General features: G+C 41.0%; 1 protein-coding gene across 2 annotated transcripts in view; it reads right to left on the minus strand.

Annotated features, from left to right (window-relative positions):
• Positions 1–19408: 19408 nt before the first annotated feature.
• LOC121945870 (zinc finger protein 407) overlaps positions 19409–23078 on the minus strand; it is a 164668-nt gene continuing 160998 nt past the window's right edge. For both annotated transcript variants that reach the window (XM_042490229.2, XM_088083994.1), the window contains exon 10: positions 19409–21616. In XM_042490229.2, coding sequence (XP_042346163.2) covers positions 20736–21616 — 881 coding nt within the window. In that variant the 3' untranslated portion in view covers positions 19409–20735. The remainder of the gene's footprint in view (positions 21617–23078) is intronic.

The raw sequence follows: 23078 nt of genomic DNA on the forward strand, positions 1-23078 counted from the left end.
CAAAGACAATCGCTGTCACAGCTACAGTCCATGAAGAGTGCATATACATGTAAGCTTTATTGTGTTTTCATTCAGAATAAATATATTTTCAATACAAATGTTTAACTTCCACATGACCACAATTGATTTATTTATTTTATTTTAATGTATATTGATAGTTCCCGGTGATAATTAATAGTCCATATATATAGGAGGGTTCTCTGAATTAGTTAAAAAAGTAAAAAATAAAATAATAATAATAATAATAATAATAATAATAAAGGGAAAAGGGAAGGAAAAGAGCTATCATTTTTTTTTACTGTTTTTGTTGTTGTATGAGGTGAATTGTTTCCAGTTATCATATCAATATGATGGAGTTATTACATGATCTGGCAGTGTATTACACTTCAAACCTTTATTGCATTTTAACCCTTTAGAGGCACGTTTTTATGAGACCGCTAACAGTCGATGCATTATCCATCAGCTGTAACAGCATTGTCTGCCACATGCACAACAACAACAACAGCCACAAAGATCAAAAGACCCACACATTGCAATCTAAAACACTCAATCCTTCCCATTTCCTCTAAGACAGTAAAATATTTGAACATACGGCAGCATTTCCTTTATCATGTCCCATAAAAATAGTAATTTGCCGGAGCCCCTTGTAGCACAATATGGTAGGCTGTGTGTTTTCCTGATAATGTAGAGATGACAGATAGGTCCATACTGGGAGGTTTCACTTCACTCTGGATACCAGTGTAATAAATTGCACAGGGAAGGAAGGAGGAGAGGGAAAGATAGAACAGGAAGAAAGGAAGATAGGGCAACAGATAGAGACTCCTCCGACATCTCTCTTCTCCGGCCAGTAGAAGGCTGCACTGTGGGCAGTGATTATACGCTATGAAAATGTAGGATTAATTAGGCCGGCAAGGGAAGGCAACCCTGTCTCATTACTGGCACACTATTCCCCCTCAAAGATATCACCGCTAACACGGCCATCGCACTAATGCCAGCAGACAAAGTCCTCTCTTTTCTGCCCATCGCCCTTATTATCTTATTTAAGGCCACTTAAGGAGGGCCCCAAAGGTGGGCGACTCCGTAGATTCTCTTCACCATACGTCGCCTTAATCAGAGCCTCGCCTTTGCTTTCACCTAAAGTTGTATAGAGAAAAAAAATGTATGTGTTTCACAGAGGAGAGTTTCCTTTTCAGTTTAGCGCTAACATGTGTGATTGGGTGGAGCGGGGACAATGGTGGCACAGTTTCCACTTTGTCACAAGAATAATTAGTCTATGGAGACTCTGCCCTCACTGTGTTGATCCTCTGTTCTTCTCGCTTTATCCATTTTCATAGATAACGTGTCACACGGCCGAAGCCTTCCCCCTCCCCATAACATCTGTGATTCTCCATCATACACTGTTCATCTTCCAGGTCTTTATCTTGCCTATTCGTCAAAAATTTCACATCAGGGAGGCGCAATTTCCAACACAGCCGTGCAGATGATGTGGAACTTTTCTGTATATTTTGGGGTTGATTTGAAATGATCATTTAGGTGATAATCTGTAACATATATACCTTTTTTCTTCTGTGGCAGCAAGAGGTCACAGTGGTGGTGCTTTTTGGTCTTTAGGTTTTTTTATTTTACTATTTGGATTTGTTTTTTAAAAGATGATCTGCAGCTATTTTTATATAAAGATGAATATTTTCAGTCATATTTCAAGCAAAATTGGGAAAATTTGTTGATTTCAGTAATTTGTTGTTTTTCTTTGTCATATAATACATTTAATATCTTTGGGTTTTGGACTGTTGATTCTATGAAAGAAGCAATCTTAATATTTGTATTTATTTTATAGGCAATTTCTCAACTAATCAAGATTTATTATTATTATTAAAATGATTATTAGCTTTTTATTTAACTGCTATGAAACAGCTAATGTTTTTATCTATATGATGTTCAATAGAAGAAATACCTTTTCGCTGGGAAGTAAAAAAAATAAAAACGCATTTTGGTATATAATTAAGCACTGTTTCTTTATTTATACTGCTTGTACATGAAATTTACTTAAAAAGTGATGAAGCAGCATCATCATCAAATGTGAGCCAATCTCAAGACCATCTCCTTCTCCAAATCTCCTTTACTGTTGTGTTTCATGAGGTTATTGAAAGGTTGCAAGACATTAAACAAGACACATGATGCTGATGCTGTGGACACTTTGCACATGATGCTTAGAGAATCTGACCTTGTTGCCCTGTCTACCATACGGGCCTGGCTGCCAATTGTTACAGGTTGTGGAGCCTACATAACAAAACCTAATTAGATTGTTGAGTCAATCAGCTTCCCACAGGTACATAACATAGCTGTAGAGAACAACAAACCTGTGTAATTGCCCCGAACATGATTACACCTCTCACTAGGACAGAGTGCTTCAAACACGCCTGTTTTTGTTTTTGATTGCAAAGTCGTAACACGTGCTAATTGTTGCGTGCAAACCTGTTTGAGCAGAGTGTCAGCCCTGAGATGGAAGTCTAAATTGACAAACATTCAGCACAACAAATGACATTCTTTCCACTGTACATGCGCCGAGATCTTTGCCTTGGAAATAAAAACAGCTTTTGTGCGTGTGTGTGTGTATTTCACCCTAACTCTGCTGTTTATAACCACTGCGAGAGTCTCACCTCCTCCGAGCCAGACTAAGCTGAAACATAATTACCCAGGGCGCTCTGCGATAACGCCTACTGTCACTCCTCATTTACAAGGCCTGCTGGAACTCCACTCAATTAAGTAATAAAACATGTTCTCTACTATTACCCTCTATCACATGAACATTTCAATAGTGCACATCCATAATTGACGCGAGCTGCTCTCCCTTTAAATTGGCAGGAGAGTTGTGTGAAGAGGAGAGGAACATCATTTAGTCAAAAATGTTGCTGTGTTGCTTTGGGATTATTCGCCTCTATAGGGTGACATCTTTTCCTCGGCTCATTGTAACTTCTAAATCAGTCATGCTACTGCAGGTTCACCTGTTAGTAATAAGCTGCAACATTTTTATGTAAATACATGTCCATTTTGCTACTTAATTCTAACAGATTGATACATGAAAGCGTATTTGTTATTCTAAACACCTGGCGTTCAGGGTTTTTTTTTCCTTCTCAGGAATAATCTTTTTTTTTTGTTGAACATAGGAAAGAGCATCACCTATAAAAAAGGCTTAATTAAGAGACAATTCTGAGGACTGATTTGAACTAAACATTTTTAAAAATGTAACAAAGATCCCAAAACAATCAAGTCCTGGATCCTGTATGCATCCATTGATTTCTTGAGGCACACTATAGATTTAAAAAAATACAAAGCATGAAAACTGAGAAACATGGGATTTCACAAAGAGTAATGAAAATGTCCTCTTAGTATTTATTTTCTCACCAACTTATTGTTGTAATGTTCCTCCTCTGGAGAGTCAGCAAACTGTGATGTTTGCTGTTGTTGCACCAGAGAAAGAAGAAAGTGTGTTGGAGCCGGGGATTTGTGGTCTGATGCAAATGTTGCTGGGTCCCCAAATGCCGGCCGGTACTCCTGGCCAGTTGTGACCTGACTGCGAGAGGAGAAATGTAGTCTGATGCAAACTATGAGCTGGCCCGCAGTCAGAGCCCTTAAGTCGACCCTGAGGCAGTTAGCTAACTCCCAGACTGCCACGTACACTACTGTGGAGGTACTGTAGTTGCACTATAGCTGTACTGTAGCTGCTGTGCCCAATGTTTTTCCACTAGGTGCTCTCCAGGGCCACCCCCTCCCTCCCCACTCGCCTGCAGTGATGTCTGAGGCCACCACTACAGGCAGCTGCCACACCTCTGCTGAGGCAAGAGGCTCCTCTATGAAGTGGGGTAACATTTCAGATGTGTTGCCATTCAACACCCAAGGGACCCCCTGTATGCACTGTTTGGAGGAGGGAAGTCAGCACGGGTCTCATGAAGAAACACATATTACAATTTACGGCTAATCATGAGGGGAAAATATATTTGGATAGTTAAAGTTTTTCAACCACATCAACTTTAACAAGCCAGATCATTATCGTAACACGTATGTACCTGTACACAATGTCATAATCCCAGTTTAATGTTTCTTAAGTCTGCAACCTGTAAAGCATTAGGTGTCATGTAGTTACTCTTTTGTCTGCTTACTTTTATAGGACAAACTTCTTTGATCAGACAATGCATGATGGTATTTAAGTGTCAGAAATGAGTCTTAGCCTCTTGTTTTCTATTCTAACTTGTGGCACAGATCCTCAAAATGCAATGACTGTTTTGTGCACGCTGAGTAGATGTTCTTGTTTTATTCAGTCTTCCAGGATAAAGTAGTACAGGTTAAGTGAGGTTACACTGATATCAGCTGTACAACAGCTTGACACTTGCCCGTATACAAGTGTTGCCTATAAAGTTTTTCATGGGCATGCTCATGTTTTGGTAATCTGTGAAATGTATCATTCTATTTATGTAAATGTATTTGCTACTATGTAGCACATATTATAAAAGAGTGTTTTATAAAAATGACATTTAAACACAAGAAAACAAAGATTTTGATATATTCTTTGACCAGATTAAAACGCAACATCTACCTGGAGAAAATAGTGTCAGTGCATGTCACAGCCTAATAGACAACCAACACAACAACACATAACAGCTGGAATTCATCTTCTCACAGCTCACACTGCCTTTTCATTTATTACTCTTACTTACTTTATTTTCTTTCTTACCGATTTTGAGTAAATTAATATATTGTTGTAAATTGTTTCTTTGTTGATATGTATGTGTGTGCATGTGTATATATATATATATATATATATATATATATATATATATATATTGTATTGTATAATTTAAGAGATCCTTGGTTGGTCGATCAGATGCAGAGTAAAGCAGGGAAGGGTGGGTCATTCCTTCACTATCCTAGGAAATGCAAATTCCCTTTGTGAGTAAAGCTCACAAGATTTTATTTTATGTTAAGAGATAGAAGAAATAAATTTAAACTAGTTCATTTTTTAAGATTGTGAAGTGAATTCAAAATCAAATTGTGTTCTCTGAAAGTGAACAAGTTCATTTTAATCTGTGTGAACTGAAATTTGCGCTAGCTCTTGTGAAGTATGCATATTTACAACACTGTTTATTTGGATTTTGCTCTTAAGTTTTGTCATCATTGATCTTCCATACAGCAGGTGAGTGTGTAGTGCAGTGAGGTGATTCACAGGCCCTCACATAAAAAATGGATGTTTAGTGAAGAGTGAGTTGTGCAACTGAAATATGGCTTTCTCCATTTTGAACTTTCTGGTTCTCTCAATTGCGTCAAAGGTCAGAATAGTTTGGTTTTCATTTGTCAGCACTGCAAATTTGCAAGTCAAACTTCACAAAAGTTCTATGTCATCTACTGATTGCAGCAATTCCATTGACATGAACTGATTACAGCCTAAAACTGTGTTGTCATAAATGCCAGTGTGACTAAATCCACACATGTATGTCTCCTGTCACTGACTGTCTCTGTCGAGCCAGTTTGTGTGTGTGCGTGTTTGTGTGTGCGTACATGTCTGTGTTACGGGATCTACCCGCTGATTACTGAGGGCAAGTTTCAGCCTTTGGGAGCACGGTGCAGGACTGGCTAAGCTCTCAGTGATGTCAGTGGCGTTTAACACAGAGGGAAAAGCCTCAGCAGTGTCGCCCACTGAACCGGACCCTGACTGTTGCGTGTTTGTGTTGGACGTCAGAGCGGCGGCACTTGACGCTGAGCAGACCCCAGAGCTCGGCCAACACACTGCAAGGGGAAGGGGCGGAAGAACCTGGGGCATGCTGGGTAACGAAATCCGGTGAGACCAGAGGCTGGATCATGGCAACATGCCACGTTTTATGGATGTCAGAGTTTAGGGGTCATGATTCCACTTTATGTACTATTTGTGTATTATTTATGACTGTAATGTCATTTTCTTTTGCCCAGTATAAAAAGTCATATGATGATGACATGCAACATATGGCTGAATTTGAATCTAGGTTATTGATACCAAAGACGAATGCAACAAAATAAATGTAGTATTACTTTGTAACTTGCAGTTTCAAATAATTTAACGTAACAACAGTTTGTTCTCTCACTTACTGCAAATTATTTTAGTTACCTTAACTACAGAGAGAGAAAGGCCTTCATTTGATACAAGTTTTTATGTTGTTCGAAAGGCATACTCAGCTTCCTCTGTTGTCTTCAGTGACTTCAGGATCGTGCACATTTCTATCATAATGTGGAAATGTACATGACCTAGTAATGGATGTATTAAGAGGCCTGGATACAGCATTTAACACCAGGCCCCTTTTATTCCTATGAAAGTTTTCTCAGTGCCACATAAAGCCAAAAACGCTCTATTTCTGCAGTATGAAATGACCCAGATCTTTCACTTTATGAGGCCCATAGAGCATGTGCACTCGAGCTCTACGATGGCTCTACAATGACTTCCGGTTTAGCACTCCACTTTCTTGAATGGGGATAAAGTGATTTAATCTCATGGCTTTCTAAATGTTATTGGACCAAATGGATGAAATCCCAATAGTAAAAAGATTCGTTTTGACAGTCAAAAATATGTATCCACTGATTTACAGATGCCTCTTTCGCCATGCAAGTCAATGGAAAAAAGTCTTTTGGAGGCCCATGGCATCACATAACGATGTAACTTTTGGCCACTACGAAAATTGACTTCAAAGCCCAGAGGTGTTCCTGGGGTCATGGACAAACTGCAGCTTAAATAACTTTTTTTGTGTTTTAGCTCCTGCTAAGCTACGGTCAGTGAAGCCAATCACTTCCTCTGCAAATGCTTCATATTAAAACCTTCTCGCAGCTCCAAGGGCATAATCATACCATTTCCTGGTTGGCTTTATTGTCGAACCTCTGCAGGAAATTATGAGCTTAATTAACAGGACTTAAATAAAATAACTGTAAAGTGAAGTAGGAGAGATTAGCTTTAATTAGAGTGAAAAAAATGTGTCAAAAAGATAAACCTTTGGGGATTGGCCTTTGTTTGTTTATACCATTTACAGTAATTCTAAGCCTGAATAGTAAGACACTTCATTTGACACCTTCTATGACTGAGATAGTGCTTTTGCAAAATAAAATTCAAAACATACCACTCATAATAGTGGTATGTATATGGCATGCTATAATCAAAAGAAAGTACCGCTTTTGCGCAAATTAGAAATCAACATTATTATTCAGAGCCACTAAAGAATATAAAGACAGTGAAATTGCTTGTGACTCCCGTGATAACAAGCCACTAATGACAGTAAGTATTAACAAAACCCCACAGCTTCTTGACATGTAAAAGCTGGGTTAAAGAATGACACACACACACACACACACACACACACACACACACACACACACACACACACATCAGCTCAGGCGAGGCGAGAGGAGACGCTAAGGTGGTGGCACAGGGGAACGAGGCGGGAGAGAAAGTGAAGATCTGGGGCCCTGGCAGGAATCAGCACGGCATGACAAGGCTCCCATTACATCTCATGTCAGCTCATAAACTAATGGAGGCATTAGCATAGCTTATTCTATGAGTATGAGTCATTGGAGATGATATATAATTTAGAGAATCTGCGAATCGGCCCTAAAAACAGCGATTCCAGTTTACAAAGCTCTTGTTGATGAGAGCCCTCAGCAGATGTGGGAATATACTGGTGTTCATTTGTGTGCTGTGCATTAACACATCAGCTCTCTCACACACAAACACACACACACACGCAAACACGTACACATACTTGCATCAGGAGGCTAATTACTGTAGCTCATGCGTTACTGATACCATCTCTTATTTTTCTCCCCTTCCATGTCTAATAGTTGTGACAGTAAATGAAGAATGCCTGGGGGGGCATTTTTATTGTGACACATTTAAGAACGCCAGTGAAACACGTGACTCGAGTGTGTGTGTGCAGCTTTTGCGTGCGTCCTTACAATTCTTCAAAGTGCTGTCACGAAACACAAACATACACGACTCAAGCTTGATAAGATCTGTTCAAAAATCTCCATCAAAGAATCACCATTAATTGTCATCTGTCACAGCTGAAGCAGTGCGAGGGCAGGGCGGTTGCATTTCGATCAAGACGAGTATAGAAAAGCGGCTGATAGGCTGTGACGGCTCCAGGGTGCGCCTGGCGCCTCGGGGGCATCTCTCTGCCCGGAATCAAGCCTTCATTGTGGGGGAAGGAGCTCTCAGGGCCCCCTTCTAATCTGACGCCCATTCTCCTCTCTGTCTCACCTGCAGGTGGGAGCTCGCACAGCTAAAGGCCTGCTCACAATCAACTCCCTCTTTTTCTTTCCCCTGCCCTCCCTTCTCCCTCCAGCCTCCTCTTTTTAATCCCCCATCTATCCATCTATTGCTCTCTCCTCACAGGTGCTCTCCTCCATTTCCTCCACACTTGTTCACAATTAGCAGCTTTCACTTTTGGGTGAAATTTTGCTCTATCATTCTTTCGGTAAACTCCCTTTTTTGCCTTTTATTTTGTCCTCTCTGCGTTTGTCTCACCCTCCTTCTCTATCCTTTCTTTTTACCTCGCCCTCCTTCCATTCCCTCCCCTCCCTCCCCCTTCTGCTATACCTATCTATCTATAGTCCGGCAGATGCTGTCCCATTTGTACTCTCCCCCATGACATTCCTACGGGGGATTGCTTAAGGATTCAAGAGCCTCGGTGCTCATGGATCACACTGACACTTGGTCAGCATCAGCAGATTATGAACTATAGGCGCCTGACACCCCGCCATTGTTCCTCCATCTAAATATGAACAATAAGGCCCATCCGACGCCCACGCTGACAGCTTATTCGCTCTTATCACTCCTGTGGAGTCGCCCGGCATGATCTGGACGCCTCCCCCTTTCCCCCCTCCCATGTACACGCCTCCCCTGATCCTCAGTCTCCCCCCTCATGCTCGAGCCTCCTCTTAGCCCAGCCATGGGGCAGGGGTGGAGAGACTGGAGAGAGAAAAGGAGGGGCAGAGGGCAGCGGAAAGCTTGCAGAATGATACAAGTGATGCTGAGAAGATCACAAGGGCCTTATTTTAAGGATCTACCTCGCAAAACTAGGGTATCCGGGATTTGTTCATGGACACTGGCACAAACTCAGTTGACCTCTCAAAACTTTCACACTACACTGTTATGGAACATTCATATTAAAGCAGCATGGAAAAGCTGGTGGGGCATCCTGGTGGCTCAGTTGACTAATGCGCTTATAACTGAAGTGCACTGGGTTTGATTCTGGCTCAAAACTTGTCGTCACATATCGTTACTGTCTCTTTTCTCTAACTGCTTGTCACTGCCAACTGTCAGTTAAAGTCAAGTACTGTTTAAACTGAGATTTTGATACAGATTACAGACAATGATGCAGGTATGGGTGCTATGGACAGGTACAAACATTAATTTAACTTTTATTTGGAGACATATTATATGCAACACCAGCATATGACTGACATGTAGGAGAAAAACTCAGATGTAATATTCATCGCAATGTGTTTGGTTGTTTGGGTTTTTTTTGTTGTTTTTTTTTGTTTTTTTTTTGTTTGTTTTTTGTTTTTTTTTTTTGTTTTTTTTTTTACATCCAATAACATCCACATCCATGTTTTTTTTACATCCATTTGCATCCATTTTTTTAAGTTCTCGCCTACTCGCCAACTACAATGTGGTTAAAGATCAAATGATCATTTTGTGGGTGAAGTATTCCTTAAAGATCAGAGAAAGATTGTGGTTAATGCACATGAAATACGATAACGTTCTAAGTATGTGACCAAAACACTTGGTTAAGGTTGAGGAAAGATTGTTGCCATGGACAATAAAAACATGGACTCCTGTATCACCCAGACCGTCACACCTTTCTTGTTACATGAGGGACACTACTTCCTGTGTTGGCACTGAACATTGGCATATAATGTAAATTGGAAAGTGCAGAATTGTCCAGTATGTACTGAATTCCTCTGGATGCTTGGCTGTTCCACATCATATACGAACCGAATATCCTCAGGGTTTGGTTAATAGACTGTTTTTCTAAGCACAACACTAACTCTGCCACTGATCTGCACATCTCTGTCACTATCACAACTTCACAACCTCCACCAGCTTTTTAATGAGACTGGCCGAGTTCCCTGTTGACAGCACACCTTCCCCATAAAGAACAGAAAGAGAGAGAGAGCCAGGGAGTGAGATGGGTGGATGAAGAAGAGGAGGAGAGCAGTATGAGGAGAAGGAGGAGAAGAGCAGTGGAGAATGGCGAGGCTTTCTGAGCGGAGCAGGAATTAACAGGGCCCCAGGGATGGCCAGATCAGAGCCGGGGTCCCCAGAGAGCACTTACCACAGGGGCCCCCCACGCTTGTTACAGCAAGGCAGGGGCCACTAGGGGACTCCCAGGGCTACACTTCACAAATGCGGGGCTCAATTCACCATGCAAGATGGTTAAAAGGCAGACGGTCAGGGTGGCTGCGAAGAAGCCACACCGCAATTATGTCCTGCTTTGAAATACCCTGCTATGAGAAAAGCAGAGAAATTATAACAAGCTCAGATATGTTTAAGATCAATTTGGGAATAAATCCTCGCAAATGACGTATTCCTCTTCTCCGAGGACATTATACTCAAAGGCTAACTCCCATGTAGGGGTTTTTAAAGGGCTGAAATGCCAACCAGATCACCAGGGATGAGGGAATTAGCCAATAATATGAGTCCTGTTGAATGACACAGACACCACCCATTGGCAGCACCATAAATTTGTGACTGCACTTCTCTGGTGGCACCGTCATGAGTACTATCACATCTAATCCAATATCAGTGACACTAAAACTCAATCCAGCAAATGAGATCACCCCGAGAGTTGAGGCCCGACTTCTTCGTTGTACATCAGGAGAAAGAAGCCGGAGACAGAAAAAGGAAAGTAATAGACACGAAGAGGTGACTAAGAGGAAAGCCTGCTGCAAAATAAAACTTTGCTCATGCACACAGATATTTGACATTTTAGTCACATAATTTTAATAGTAAAGATTCAAACACACATGGGCCCATTTATAAACATTTCACGCACTGATGATAGTCCAACTGGACTGGAATGTAAGTGTAATAAATGAAAACAGAGTTGTGTTGCAAGAGGCTGTGTGATTTTTTTTCTCCATCTGAAATGTGTCACATCTGCCCTAAGAAAAGCATTTTTCCTGTTTATTCTGTAGCTCAAAGTTTTCAGCAATGTCAATGTGAGGTAGTTGAAGCCACAGGATGGGGCCGCACTGTGTTAAATTAGTCAAGAATACCAACAGCTTTGTTTCCGTTCAACTGACAAACACATTTCCAACAGCCTTTTGAAATGGTGCAATATTAATAACATTTGAATTGGGTTTCCAGCAGCTGAGTTGTGGTCAATCAATCGGCTTTGTGAATGTCAAAAAGAAGTGCATCCGCAAGAATAATGGAACAAGCCTCTTAGGATTGGATTAATATTGGTCAGGCTTTTGTTGTTCTCTCATGTCAGAAAATGTTTTTGGTATCAGAATACAAAAAGTCTGATGGTACTTGGAAACTGTCAGTATGGTATTAATGTTCTCAAGATATGGGAAAGACAACAGGTATATTTGTTTTAGTGGTGGACGAGGGGGATTGTAAAGTACCTATGTTTTTTTCTCAGGTTGAAAACAATACCTTTTCCCCTCCATTTACCTTCACCAAACAGGAGTAGGTCTACAGATAAACTACTTGCCATATTTTCAAGAAACTTAGTGGAGCGGTGTAGCATAGGCCAACAAAGAACCCATTGAATTTTGGAGAGGACCTGAATCAAAGGCAGATAAATGAATGAGCCAATTTTTCACTTCTGTTACAATTGTAAAATTGGGCATTTGGCCTTGGACTGTGCTCTGCGAGTGCCCTTTCTATTGTTTTAAGCTTTGCTAGCAGAGTGGGATCCTTCGTCCCATCGCATTTTGAATGGATTACTATGAAATTTAATACAGTCATTCATGGTTCCCAGAAGATGAATCTCAGTATCTTTGGTGATCCTTTCACTTTTCACTATGAGGTTGAGGTTTCAAAATAAGGGTTGACATTTATGATCTCACCAACTGTTGAATGGATTGCCATGACAATTGGTACATTTATGTCCACCACAGAATAGATTGTAATAACTTTGGTGATCTCTAATTTATGACCATCAGCTAAAGTCATCAGCCGTTCAAAATGTCAGTTTTCCAAATTCTTTGACTTAGAACCAAAGACATGCTACAGGGTACCCATTTCATTTCACCACTGAATTTCCAAAACCTTGCCAGAAATATTCCATAATATTTCACCCCATTTCCATGGCTTTATATAGTAAGTCAGACCTTCATGCTGCCAACAAGCTGCATCCACCATGACCATATGTGCCAAACCAGCACATATTGGTACAAATAATAATAATAATAATGATAAAGGCCACGCATTTGGGAGGGTACAAAAAACAAAGATCCAATCAATAGTCATGCAGCGAAGCACTGGATTTTAAACGCAATTTTAACATATTTTGCATAATGGTAGTCAGATTCAAGCATTTAATGAACACAATTTAAACATCAGCCAACACAATGTATATTCAAAACATTCTATTAATTCTCAATAATTTTCAGGCCTGTATAAAAGTTTTTCTAATTTCATAATTTGTGGGGACTGTGGGGACCCTGTTGCTAACCTTTTGTTTCCCATCAGATATACTTTCTTTCTTTAGACCTACATTACAAATACAGCAAATGTTAGCATGCCAACACGCTAAGCTAAGATGAACATGGTTCTCATTGAACCAGCTTAACATGAACATGTTGTCATTGTGACTGTTTCAGCAAAGAAACTTAGATGACAGTTTTACTTAACTGCAGATCTCTTTGCATTTTTTGCATTGGCATGAATATTTTTAGTGCTGGCAGAGGTTGTTATTTTCCTTTTGCTGTAGCCTGTAAATATTTACTGCCCAAGTGACCCAACTTTAAAGTTTCACCTTACCATGAAATATGTTCAGAATCAGGGAAACCTATCATAGCATGCTTTTTTTTGTATCTTCATCTGTCACGCTGTTTGTTTTGATAAAATGAATATACCAACAGAATTAACCCTTACACGGCAGGACTGACATGAAGCAGATGGCTGCAGCAGCTATGTAGAAAGGTGTTATCGCAGGCTGACAGTGAAGATCTGCTATTTAAACAGAGTGGCATGTTGGCGCGGGGTAGCGTGCCGACTTCTCAGAGTCTACACACGTGAATCAGACTGTGTGAAGGCCGCTGATATAAAATTGAGGATGTCAAATTGTTTAATTCAAGAGAGGCATAACATTTGCTCACCCTCCAGAGGTCTATATAATTTTAAATATTGTAAATCTAAATGGAAAAGAAACCAAACTAGAGCGGTTTTGAGGGCATTTCAGCTCAATTCAATTTTCGAGTTTCTCTTCCACGATGTGCATGGTGGTGAAAAAGTGATGCTCTTGTAAGGGCAGAGGGAATAGGCCTCCCACTGATCCACTCTTTGCCTCATCATTTACTTTCCCTTCTGCCGGAGATGCTCTGTCTTTCACTCCCTCCTTTTTTATGTTTTGAAGTGCTATTCCTCAGTGTTGTGTGCCTAATTAAAAAGCACTTACAGTTGTTTCTGGTTCAAGGTTGAAACGTTGCTATCTCATCATAGAGAGCTAATCAGATCCCTTTTCAATCACTGCTTCGCCTTAATGAAGTGCTGCAGACGGTCAATGGGACAGCCTGCCTACCAGCCTGGTGTTTTATTTTGTTCTTTTTTGGGGTGGGGGTAAGCTGCTAGGAATGGAGAATGCTTGCCATTTTTGCAGGGGGGTGGGGGGGGGTAGTGTGGGATAGAGTGGGCTGTCAATTTCTGTCAGGCGCTGAGGTGTGTGTGGCAGTGAGTCTATGGCAGGGAGAGCGAGGGCGGGGGGTGGGCGCTAGGCAGGGATTAACATGATCAAAGACACAAATGCAGAGCCACATAGGAAAAGTAAGAGAAAGGGAGAAGAGCCATGCAGGGCTCCCCCACACTCCCCTCCTTCCCTCCCTCTTTTCCCATAATAACTCCCATGGAAGAGATGAACCGTAACTGAACCGTGGCTTCCCCCTGCAACTCCACCTCTGCCTCAAACAACTATCGATTCACAGCAACAAAAATGACAAAAACAAACACCGCATTCTGGCTGTACATGCAACTATACGTGGCCTATCGATGTAAGCATGGATGTATGTACACACAAGGATCCAAGGGTTCTAGCAAGCAGGGGCACATGTAGAGGGAGACAGACAGGAAATAAACAAACAAGTCGGGTTTAATAGAATTGTACCTGGAGCCCCGAGGACACGCACACACACACAAGCAGACCATATCAGCCGGCATGCTAATACTGCCAAAGGGAAGCCAAAACTAATAGCGGAGACATTAAGGAAATGATCCCCAGGCTGATATGTTTTCTATAGATGGCGACTAAACAGAATTGCTATATTTATCATACTCAGGAAAACAGAGGGAGAGAGAGAGACCCCCATCCATGCTCCTGTCCCTCTCAGTTGTCCCCAGGAGAGTGATGAGAGTTGCCCCCGGGAGAGGGTGCAAGTTACTGTTTCTATGTATGAGAGAGTGCATTTATGTGTGTGTGTGGGTGTGTGTCATCAAACATACTGAGTTCTGTAAGCTCCACTCCTTCCAAACCTATCCTTAAAGTAGTAATGCTACAATGTAAAAATATCACATTACAGGTAAATATCCTGCTTTCAAAGTAAAAGCGCAGAGGCATTAATGACGGCCAGATGCTAGCACAATTTACAGACTTAGGTGGAAGTAAATATGAACATGTATATTATTAAAGGTCCAGTGTAGTGATTTAAAATCCCTTTTTCAAGAGAGACCTGATTGTTACAATAAAACAACAATAAACAAGTAGACAAGCAACAAAAAAACAAACAAAAAAACGAGTTAAATACAGACACAAGTACATTTTTTAAAAAATGATTTCAGTTATTATTTGATAAATATATATGAAAACTAACCAATGCGAAAGTCTGATAGAAATGTTTTCTTTAGTGTATAATCACCAATTGATGTCTTTTTGTTACCTTAGAATGAGCCGGTTATATCTACATAGGGAGCGGGTCCTCATCTACGGAGATCACCATCTTGCACTACCATGTTTCTACAGTAGCCCAGTAAGGACAAACACTGGCTACAGATAGGGCCGTTTGAGATATGCGCATGGGCCAATGAAGTTCACAGCCACTTCGTGAAGAGAGGGTCAGAAAGCCAATTATATTTTTATTGTAAATCTGCTTTATTCAGTGTTTTTACCTGTTTAAACGGGGTCTTATTGTTTTGGAGATGAGGTGACCTCAGATAGTTAAGCTCTCATAAACCTCCTGAACATCTAGATCTTTCATTATCAGAGTGAGAACAAATTAACAGGTGCTGGGTTAACGGCTTGTCTCTGACATGCCAAACAGTAACTGTGAGACACTGATTTGGAACATGAAACTCCTTTATTCCATGTTTTTACCTGTTTTAATCACCTTATTTATTTGTTTTTGAGAGGAAGAAACCTAATTCAGCTCCCAACAAACTCTTCCTGAGCAACGAACACTGAATAAATTCTAACTGGGCTGAAATTTCAGCTGGCTGCAATAGGCAGTTCTCACCTCTCTCCTTGATTAGACTTTATCACTAAAATTAAACTACAATTTATGGCGCACACAACTGAAATTGTAGGAAATTGTAGGTGTGAAAAATGGGCCAGTGGAAACAAACTGTTATCATGTTTTAAGTTGATATGGAAGCAATCAGTTTCCTATTTTCAAATCCTGCAGATAGAGAGCAAAATTATTATTCATTTAGAATTGTGTTTCTGACCTTGTGAGTCCAATAGGCCTTTCCATTCCCCTTCTCTGTCTGTTCAGAATACATGATTATTGGGATCTGACTACCCGCTACTACTTCCCTAAAGCAAGAACAAACAAGTATAAAGTTTCTTTTGTTACATGTGCAATCAACGTAATTAAAATGCACAGTTCTTAAGTGCACTGTTTTTGCGGACTTTTAATGATTGGCAATGACTGTGATTACTCCTTTTATTGATATTTCAGTATTTTAACTACTTTTGAAATGGTTGTCAGAGCTCACTCCTATTATTGACACTTCATGACCTTCATTGATGCTTTAGCTTTCACTGTTGATCGGGATTGCTTTTCATCAAGTTTGGTTGTGTGCTGCTATGATGTCCTATGTGCCTTTTTATCGTATTTTTAAATTGTTTTGTACTGTCAGCTGCAGATCAAATGTCCCCTTGAGGTACAATCAAAGCTCTGACCTGATACTAACTGCATGTTAAATTATTTTATTATTGTTATTGATGCATTACAGAGCAAGCAGCATTCCCATCATCATCTGTGGGACTTATTTTGATTATGATGATGACTAGATGATTACTAACTACAGCAGTACACTGAAGTACTGGAATAAGCATGGTCACAATCAGGCTCTTAGGTTGGAAAAAAAGAGGGAGACACAAAGGTAAGATTAACCAATAAATGATATATTAATGATGAGTAATCTAAACAACTTAATCAAATTGCACAGGTAGGGAGGAGAAATTTGTAGAGTCTGTAAATTAGGGAGTGGATGAGTGAAAATGTGTTGCAAAAACAAAGAAAGTTAAGGTGTGGTGAGGAGGTCTGCAAGTCACAGACTGACTGCTGCTGCATTTATGTGCATGGGCCACACTGGGCCCAGGTGTGTCCCATGAAACCTGATTGGGCTCATCAAGTCTGCTGCACTACAAAGAGAAAACAATCAGCAAAGGAACCTAGCAGAGGGGCCGTCACAGCAGGATTATGCCAACAAAGTAGTCTAGTGGTGATAAGAAATTACTGCTGTGGTCTTTTTTCCAACAGTTAGATTCTAGCTGTTACTTAATGCCTTAATGTGTTACTTCCACCCTTGCACCCACTTCTTTACCCTCATCTCTCCACCCACTCCCTCCTTCACCCTGCCCTTTTCTAGCTCTCCAATTAAGCATCAGCAGCAGGTTTCCATCAGCCGTCTGGCCGTCTGCAGCAGGACTCTTCGGAGCAGAGGCCTGTCAGGAAATGAACTCATCACTGGGTGACAGCTGCTAATTTCTCTCTCTTCCATGTCACACGAGTGGCCTGCTGCAGTTAATAATGAGCCATCCAGCCCTGATTAGGGACATAACACGAGGAGGGTGGAGATGCACACAATACAGTACACAATCACTCAGCCAGACATGCAGAATAATGTGTGAGCACAGGTGTAGACGGACATTCCTATTGAGGACAAAAACACAAGCACACACAGAGAACTAGAGATATTAGTGGAAGGCATGAACCCGACATAGCTCAGGTCACTCACTTTGTTGTTTACATCACAAGGTGCATACAGCAATATGGTTAACCTTGAGATTGAAGTCCATAAAGAGAATCTAGGATTCACGTTAAAATTTAGGAGTTATTGAAAGTAGTGTTTCCCAACCTGTCATTAGTCAGATATCTTAGGGGTCAAAATACTATTACCATGATGGAAAAGAACAAAAACAACTGTGCACAAAATAATACATTTTGCAGGATTTTCCTCCAATCTTTTACTTTTCTTACCCTCTCTAGCCTCCACAAATATACAAACAAAGGTCACTCTTTGGTTGCCACTCATAATTCTAAAATTTAAAAAATCCAACTAAAAAGTTTGTGCCAAATTGAAGAAGTTCCCTAAAGCTGTTCATGAGATATTATTGACCTTGACCTTTGGCCATTAAACTCTCATCAATTCATTGTTGAGTGCAACTGCATGTGTGTGCAAAATTTGAAAAAATTCCCTCAAGACATTCTTGAAATATTGCATTCACGAGAATGGGAAAGATGGACAGAGACGGACACCCTGAAAACTTAACGCCTCCAGCTACATTGACACTGACTGGGCTCCTCAAGTCTGTTGCCTTAATGAGACAACAATTAGCAGTAGCAGAGGAACCAAGCAGAGGGGCCGTCATATACTATACCCGTTTTCAAAATTCGTCTTATTCATATGGTCTGAAGCCAACTAAAAATATTAGTGAACATGAACAAGAACATGTTCTGTGGGGGCGACAAAGCTCCATACTTTATACTTGATAACGTCACGAGTGTGAGACTAGAAACTTTGGTTTCTGGCTTTGAGAGAGAAGCTCATGTTCACAAATATTGATTGAACTTTTTAGGGCAGGGAAATAACATACTGGAATACTTCATTTAGGTGGTGTTCCCCTTTAAGGGAGTCAGAAGCCAAAAAAGGGTCGGAAGCATACTTGTTGAATTCATGATGAATTGCAAATAATTCAGGTTATATGGGTTATTTTAAATATTTAACCTCCTCTGACCACCACAAGCGCATAAACACACACACACACAGGCACCATATTTAACATTAATGCTGAATAATGTAGAGCAAAGTCAGAGCAGACTATGGTGATACATTCTATAAATACTAGGTATTTAAATGCGTCTTTCACAACCCTCTTGGTGTTCACAAACTTTGGTTCCTGCTCTCAGGCATGTATGTGTGCTCAAACAGAAAACGTAACCTCTGTTAAATGTGCCTATTGTTGCTGAATGGAGAAAAAAAAGAAGCATGAAAAGACTGCGTGAGTTTCTAACTGCAACATGGGGCTGAGAGCAGGAGACAAAGACGGGCTGAAATGCAGACAGGTGTTATGTGAAATTACAGGCTCCCTTCTCTCTGTGTGGTTGTGGATTTCACTGCTCTTTCACTTCTCTCTGGCCTCACCTCTCTCAACATCCATCTGTAATCCTCTCATTTTTCCTGCCCACTCCTCCACCGCTTTCTCTCTCAGCCCACCTTCGCGCTCTGCGTGCGCAGTGCATGTGTGTGTGTGTGTTAAAAGGGATGATCTTTTGATGCCCTCTGTGTGTATGAGTGCTTTGTCTCTCTACTTTCAGTGGTCGGCCATTGTGTTTGCAGCCGTCATACTGCTCTCCCACTCACTCCATCAGAAAGCAGGCCTGTGTAGGGGCCTAAATGAATATTGATTCTCCCTCCAGTGCTGAATACTGCTGGGGGGAAAAAGGATGAGAGTGTTGTATGCAATGAACAGAATGGGCCTGATGGGGTTGAGAGAAGAGAGGATGACGATTAGGATGATGGTGATCATGATGACGATAATGATAATGGTGATGATAATGACTGTGTTAGTGATCAGTGAGCATGATGGGAGCCATCAGCTGATGCATGTATGTGCATGTTGCTTGTATGATGGCACTGTGCTGCACATGTAATCGCAGTATTGATGCTGACGTGTGTTTGACGTTTAACAGCTAATACTACTCAGAAAAAAAAATCTGGACGCAGATGTTAAAAATTAGACTCAATCTTTATTGTCAGAAATGAATTTTCATTATAGGGATAGTTCAGATTTTTTTAAGTTGAGTCTTGTCAGGTACTTATCCACAGTCGGTGTGTTACCTACAGTGGACTATGATCGGCATGCCCCCAGTTAAGAGAGAGGCAGGCTGGAGTTAAACACAAAAGCTAAGGTTATTTACTGCTGTGGATAAAGTCAGCAATATAACGCTTTTTAGCCTCCTTAAAAAACAACCGAACAATTCTATAACAGATTCAGTGTATGATATATAAAGAGTACTTTTACAGCTTTACCTTGCCATCAGACAGAAAACAGAGAACAGTAATTTTGCCTTGCTGAACACAGTTGCGGCTGGTCTACCACTGCTTCCATCAGTTAGTTTGTGTTAATATGTGACTCTGGTGAATCTGAACTAACTTAAAATGCCAAAGTCACACAGGAGTCTGGCACTGAAGAAAGTTATATAGTAGCTTCAGTTCTGTCTAAACCACTGTCTGACTTTAAGGTAAATCTGTGAAATTACTTATATTGTGCACTTAAACTGATATTGATTGATTTAGGTGGAACTTTTTGTAGAGTGGCTATTATACATGTTATTGCACAGTAGTATATTGCTGATCTTACGTGTCTGACTCTGGGCGTGCAGACCGCCATCTACTGTAGGTAAAACACTAACTATGGATTACCACATTGTTCCCACTTTAAAAAATCTAAACTATCCCTTTAATGGGAGTTGAGGGGTTAACAAAAACCAGAAATGTATAATTTTTAACTCAACTTTGTTTCATATTAATCATCCGTATGATCTGTCCAAAATTTATCAAATTATTATTTTTATAACAAATAATATACTAATCCCTATAAAAGATGGAAAGAAACAACTAAATAGACAAGAATGAATAAATCTTTGTGTCATAGTCAAAATTCTAACATCACAAACAAAACTTATGGCAAACAAAGGTATCTTAAAGAACACAAAAGAAGAATACTCATTTTCCTTTGTAATGAACCATTTCATCCTCAGAATATTAGATGCATTTGAAAAAAATTATGAGGAAATATATTAATTTCCTTAAGTCGCAAGGCATTAATCAAGTGGTTAATATAGCCTTGGAGGTTGCAAGTTAACTCACTTAGCACCAAAACCAGTTTCTTTCACTGTTCCTCTGAATATATGATGTTTAACCTGAGTTTAGCATTGCCTAAGAGAATAAAAAAAATAAAAATTATGTTTTAAAAAGCGGGCTTTAACAGAATTAAACATGGAAAATGGAGATGAAACAACAAATGCACCTCTTTTAGTTAATTTCTCTCTTCTTACTCTTCCAGAACTATATTATGAGGAGCTCCATCCAGATAGACCACCATCTCTTCTCCAGTCTGCTGCTCTGCCTGCTGCACCTCCCCGTCACCCGCCCCACCCTCTCCATACACGCTTCCCTCCACCTGTAAGGTACAGTTGTCCAGCTCTGTGACGATGTAATGTGTTCCTTCGTCGTTGACGATAACTTGCGTTAAACCTTCCTTCATCATCTGGGTTGCAGCAAGCTGCAGCACCTCCTGCATCTCCTCCTGGCCAGCCTCCTGAATGACCTGCACCTCCTCCTGCTCCTGTTTCACGACTGGCTGTGCTTCACTCTGCATGGCCTCAGCTATCTCGGGGGTCAGGACCTCGTGAACGACGGTTGCCCCCCCTTGCATTTCCTCCTGATGGCCCATTTCGCTGACGGCGCTAAGCAGAGCATCCAGAGCTGTGGACGACTCCGAGACAATGTGACCTTGTCCTGTGGCTGCGACTGCTACCCCTCCTCTAGCCACAGCCCGCAGCTCTTTCTTAGCCTCCCCCGACTCCAGCACCACATACTGGGTGCTGCCTCCAGCTAGGTGGGCCCCCGCAGATGCCACTTCCCTGCCCGAGGCTATGACTTGCCCGTCTTCTGTGATGTGGAGCACCTCTGCTACCTGGCCGGCCATGGCCAGCGTCTGCAAGGTGGCGGCCGCAGACTCCTCCAATGCCTGGTCGATGGCCACCTCTCCATCGCCGTAGCCCTGGATAATGATGACCTGCTGAATGGCGTCATCGTGGCCAGATGCGTCGGATGAGCCCTTAATGTGCACAGGGGAGTCCACAGCTTCTGCTTCCACAAACGTAGCCCCCTGACCCTTCAGACGACACTCAAAAGACTTGGACACGATACCTGGGGAACACAGAGACACATTTGAATTAACATTTTTGATATTTTGCTTATATTTTTGTTTAAATCCCAGACAAATTAAACCAAAACGGAGAAGGAAGGTGAGGGATCTTTCTATGGTCATAACAATTAAGTATAAGAAGAATAAAAGAGCTAAAATAAGAGAAGGGATTTTCGTCCAAACAGAATATAAAAAGAAAATAATTTAGTGGCAAGATGGTTGGGATCACATCCAGAAGACCAAAAATAGGCATGACAATAACTGCAGTACCACACGCCTATTTATATTCATCCTCTCTCTCAATGTTCTTGGTAACCACAACTGTTGAACTTAGTATGTTTATGCATCCATCACTGTAAGAAAAAACTATAATGAAGTTGATATAAAAGGTGATGTAACACTTCACATATTTGTGTCACTTAATGCATGAAAGGAGACAGAATATGGTGATATTAGGCTGGCAGAAGAGTGCGGTGAGATACGGCTGGTGCTAATTGAGCCACACTGTGCCCTCTCAGATCACAGGTTGCCATGGCGTTTCCAAGGTGATAGGAACAGTGTTAGAAATGCCATTGTTTAAACAGCGCCTGGCCCAGACACTTGTAGGCTAATCTATGCAGAAAAATGGGAATTTGAGACAGTGAAGAGGGGACTCTGTTCACGCCTCAGCTTCAGAGCACAAATGAACTTACTGCACAAATATTAGAAAGCACACATATTATCGTGGTGGGAAGACTACATTGACCCGCATTTGCAATGCTTTAGTATCACCTGAAGGTTTGAACTTGGAAGTTTACAGATTCTGCATCCCTTTAGACTTACGAATGCCTCAAAATATCAAAACCTAGCTTCAACTTTTTGGGAAATAACAACAAAACTTTTGTTTCTTTTAGCTCATTTCCTGAGAAGTTGATGCTTTGGAGGTTTACCCCCCAGGGAAGCAACAAGATCACACAGATCTCACAGTACATACAGGAACAAACTCATCAATCATTGATATTCCTATCTCCCCCTGACATTTAATGTCCTGCACTCACAAGGTTGACAATGTGATCAGAAAGTCAGAGTTGTGCTCCAAACAGTCTCTGACCCAGCTGTGCCCTGTCCTCCTCCAGTGTAAACAGACACAGAAATGTGCCAGCTTCAACTCCCGCTCTGATTGGACAAGTAGGCAGTGACCACAAGTCCTTTTGTACCTGTTAGTCCTGCGCAGATAAACTCAAAAAGGACTCCCTGCATAAGCATGTACTAAGTGATGATGGAAACAATGAACACTGTGTTAAGAGTGAGTCCAACATTGTTGTGAGCTGTTAAGACCTGGACAGACAGGAACTGCAGATGCTTGTGTCAAGGAACACACCTATTGTTCTTAATGGCTGCAAGCAAAGTTAAGCCTGATTTATGGTACAGTGCTTGACAGTTTTGATGAGAGTCGCTCATAGAAAATGACATATTGTTGCCAGG

This window comes from Plectropomus leopardus, chromosome 11 (assembly GCF_026936395.1).
Source record: "Plectropomus leopardus strain MGB_pleo_1.0 chromosome 11, ASM2693639v1, whole genome shotgun sequence".
Classification (NCBI taxonomy): Eukaryota; Metazoa; Chordata; class Actinopteri; order Perciformes; family Serranidae; genus Plectropomus; species Plectropomus leopardus.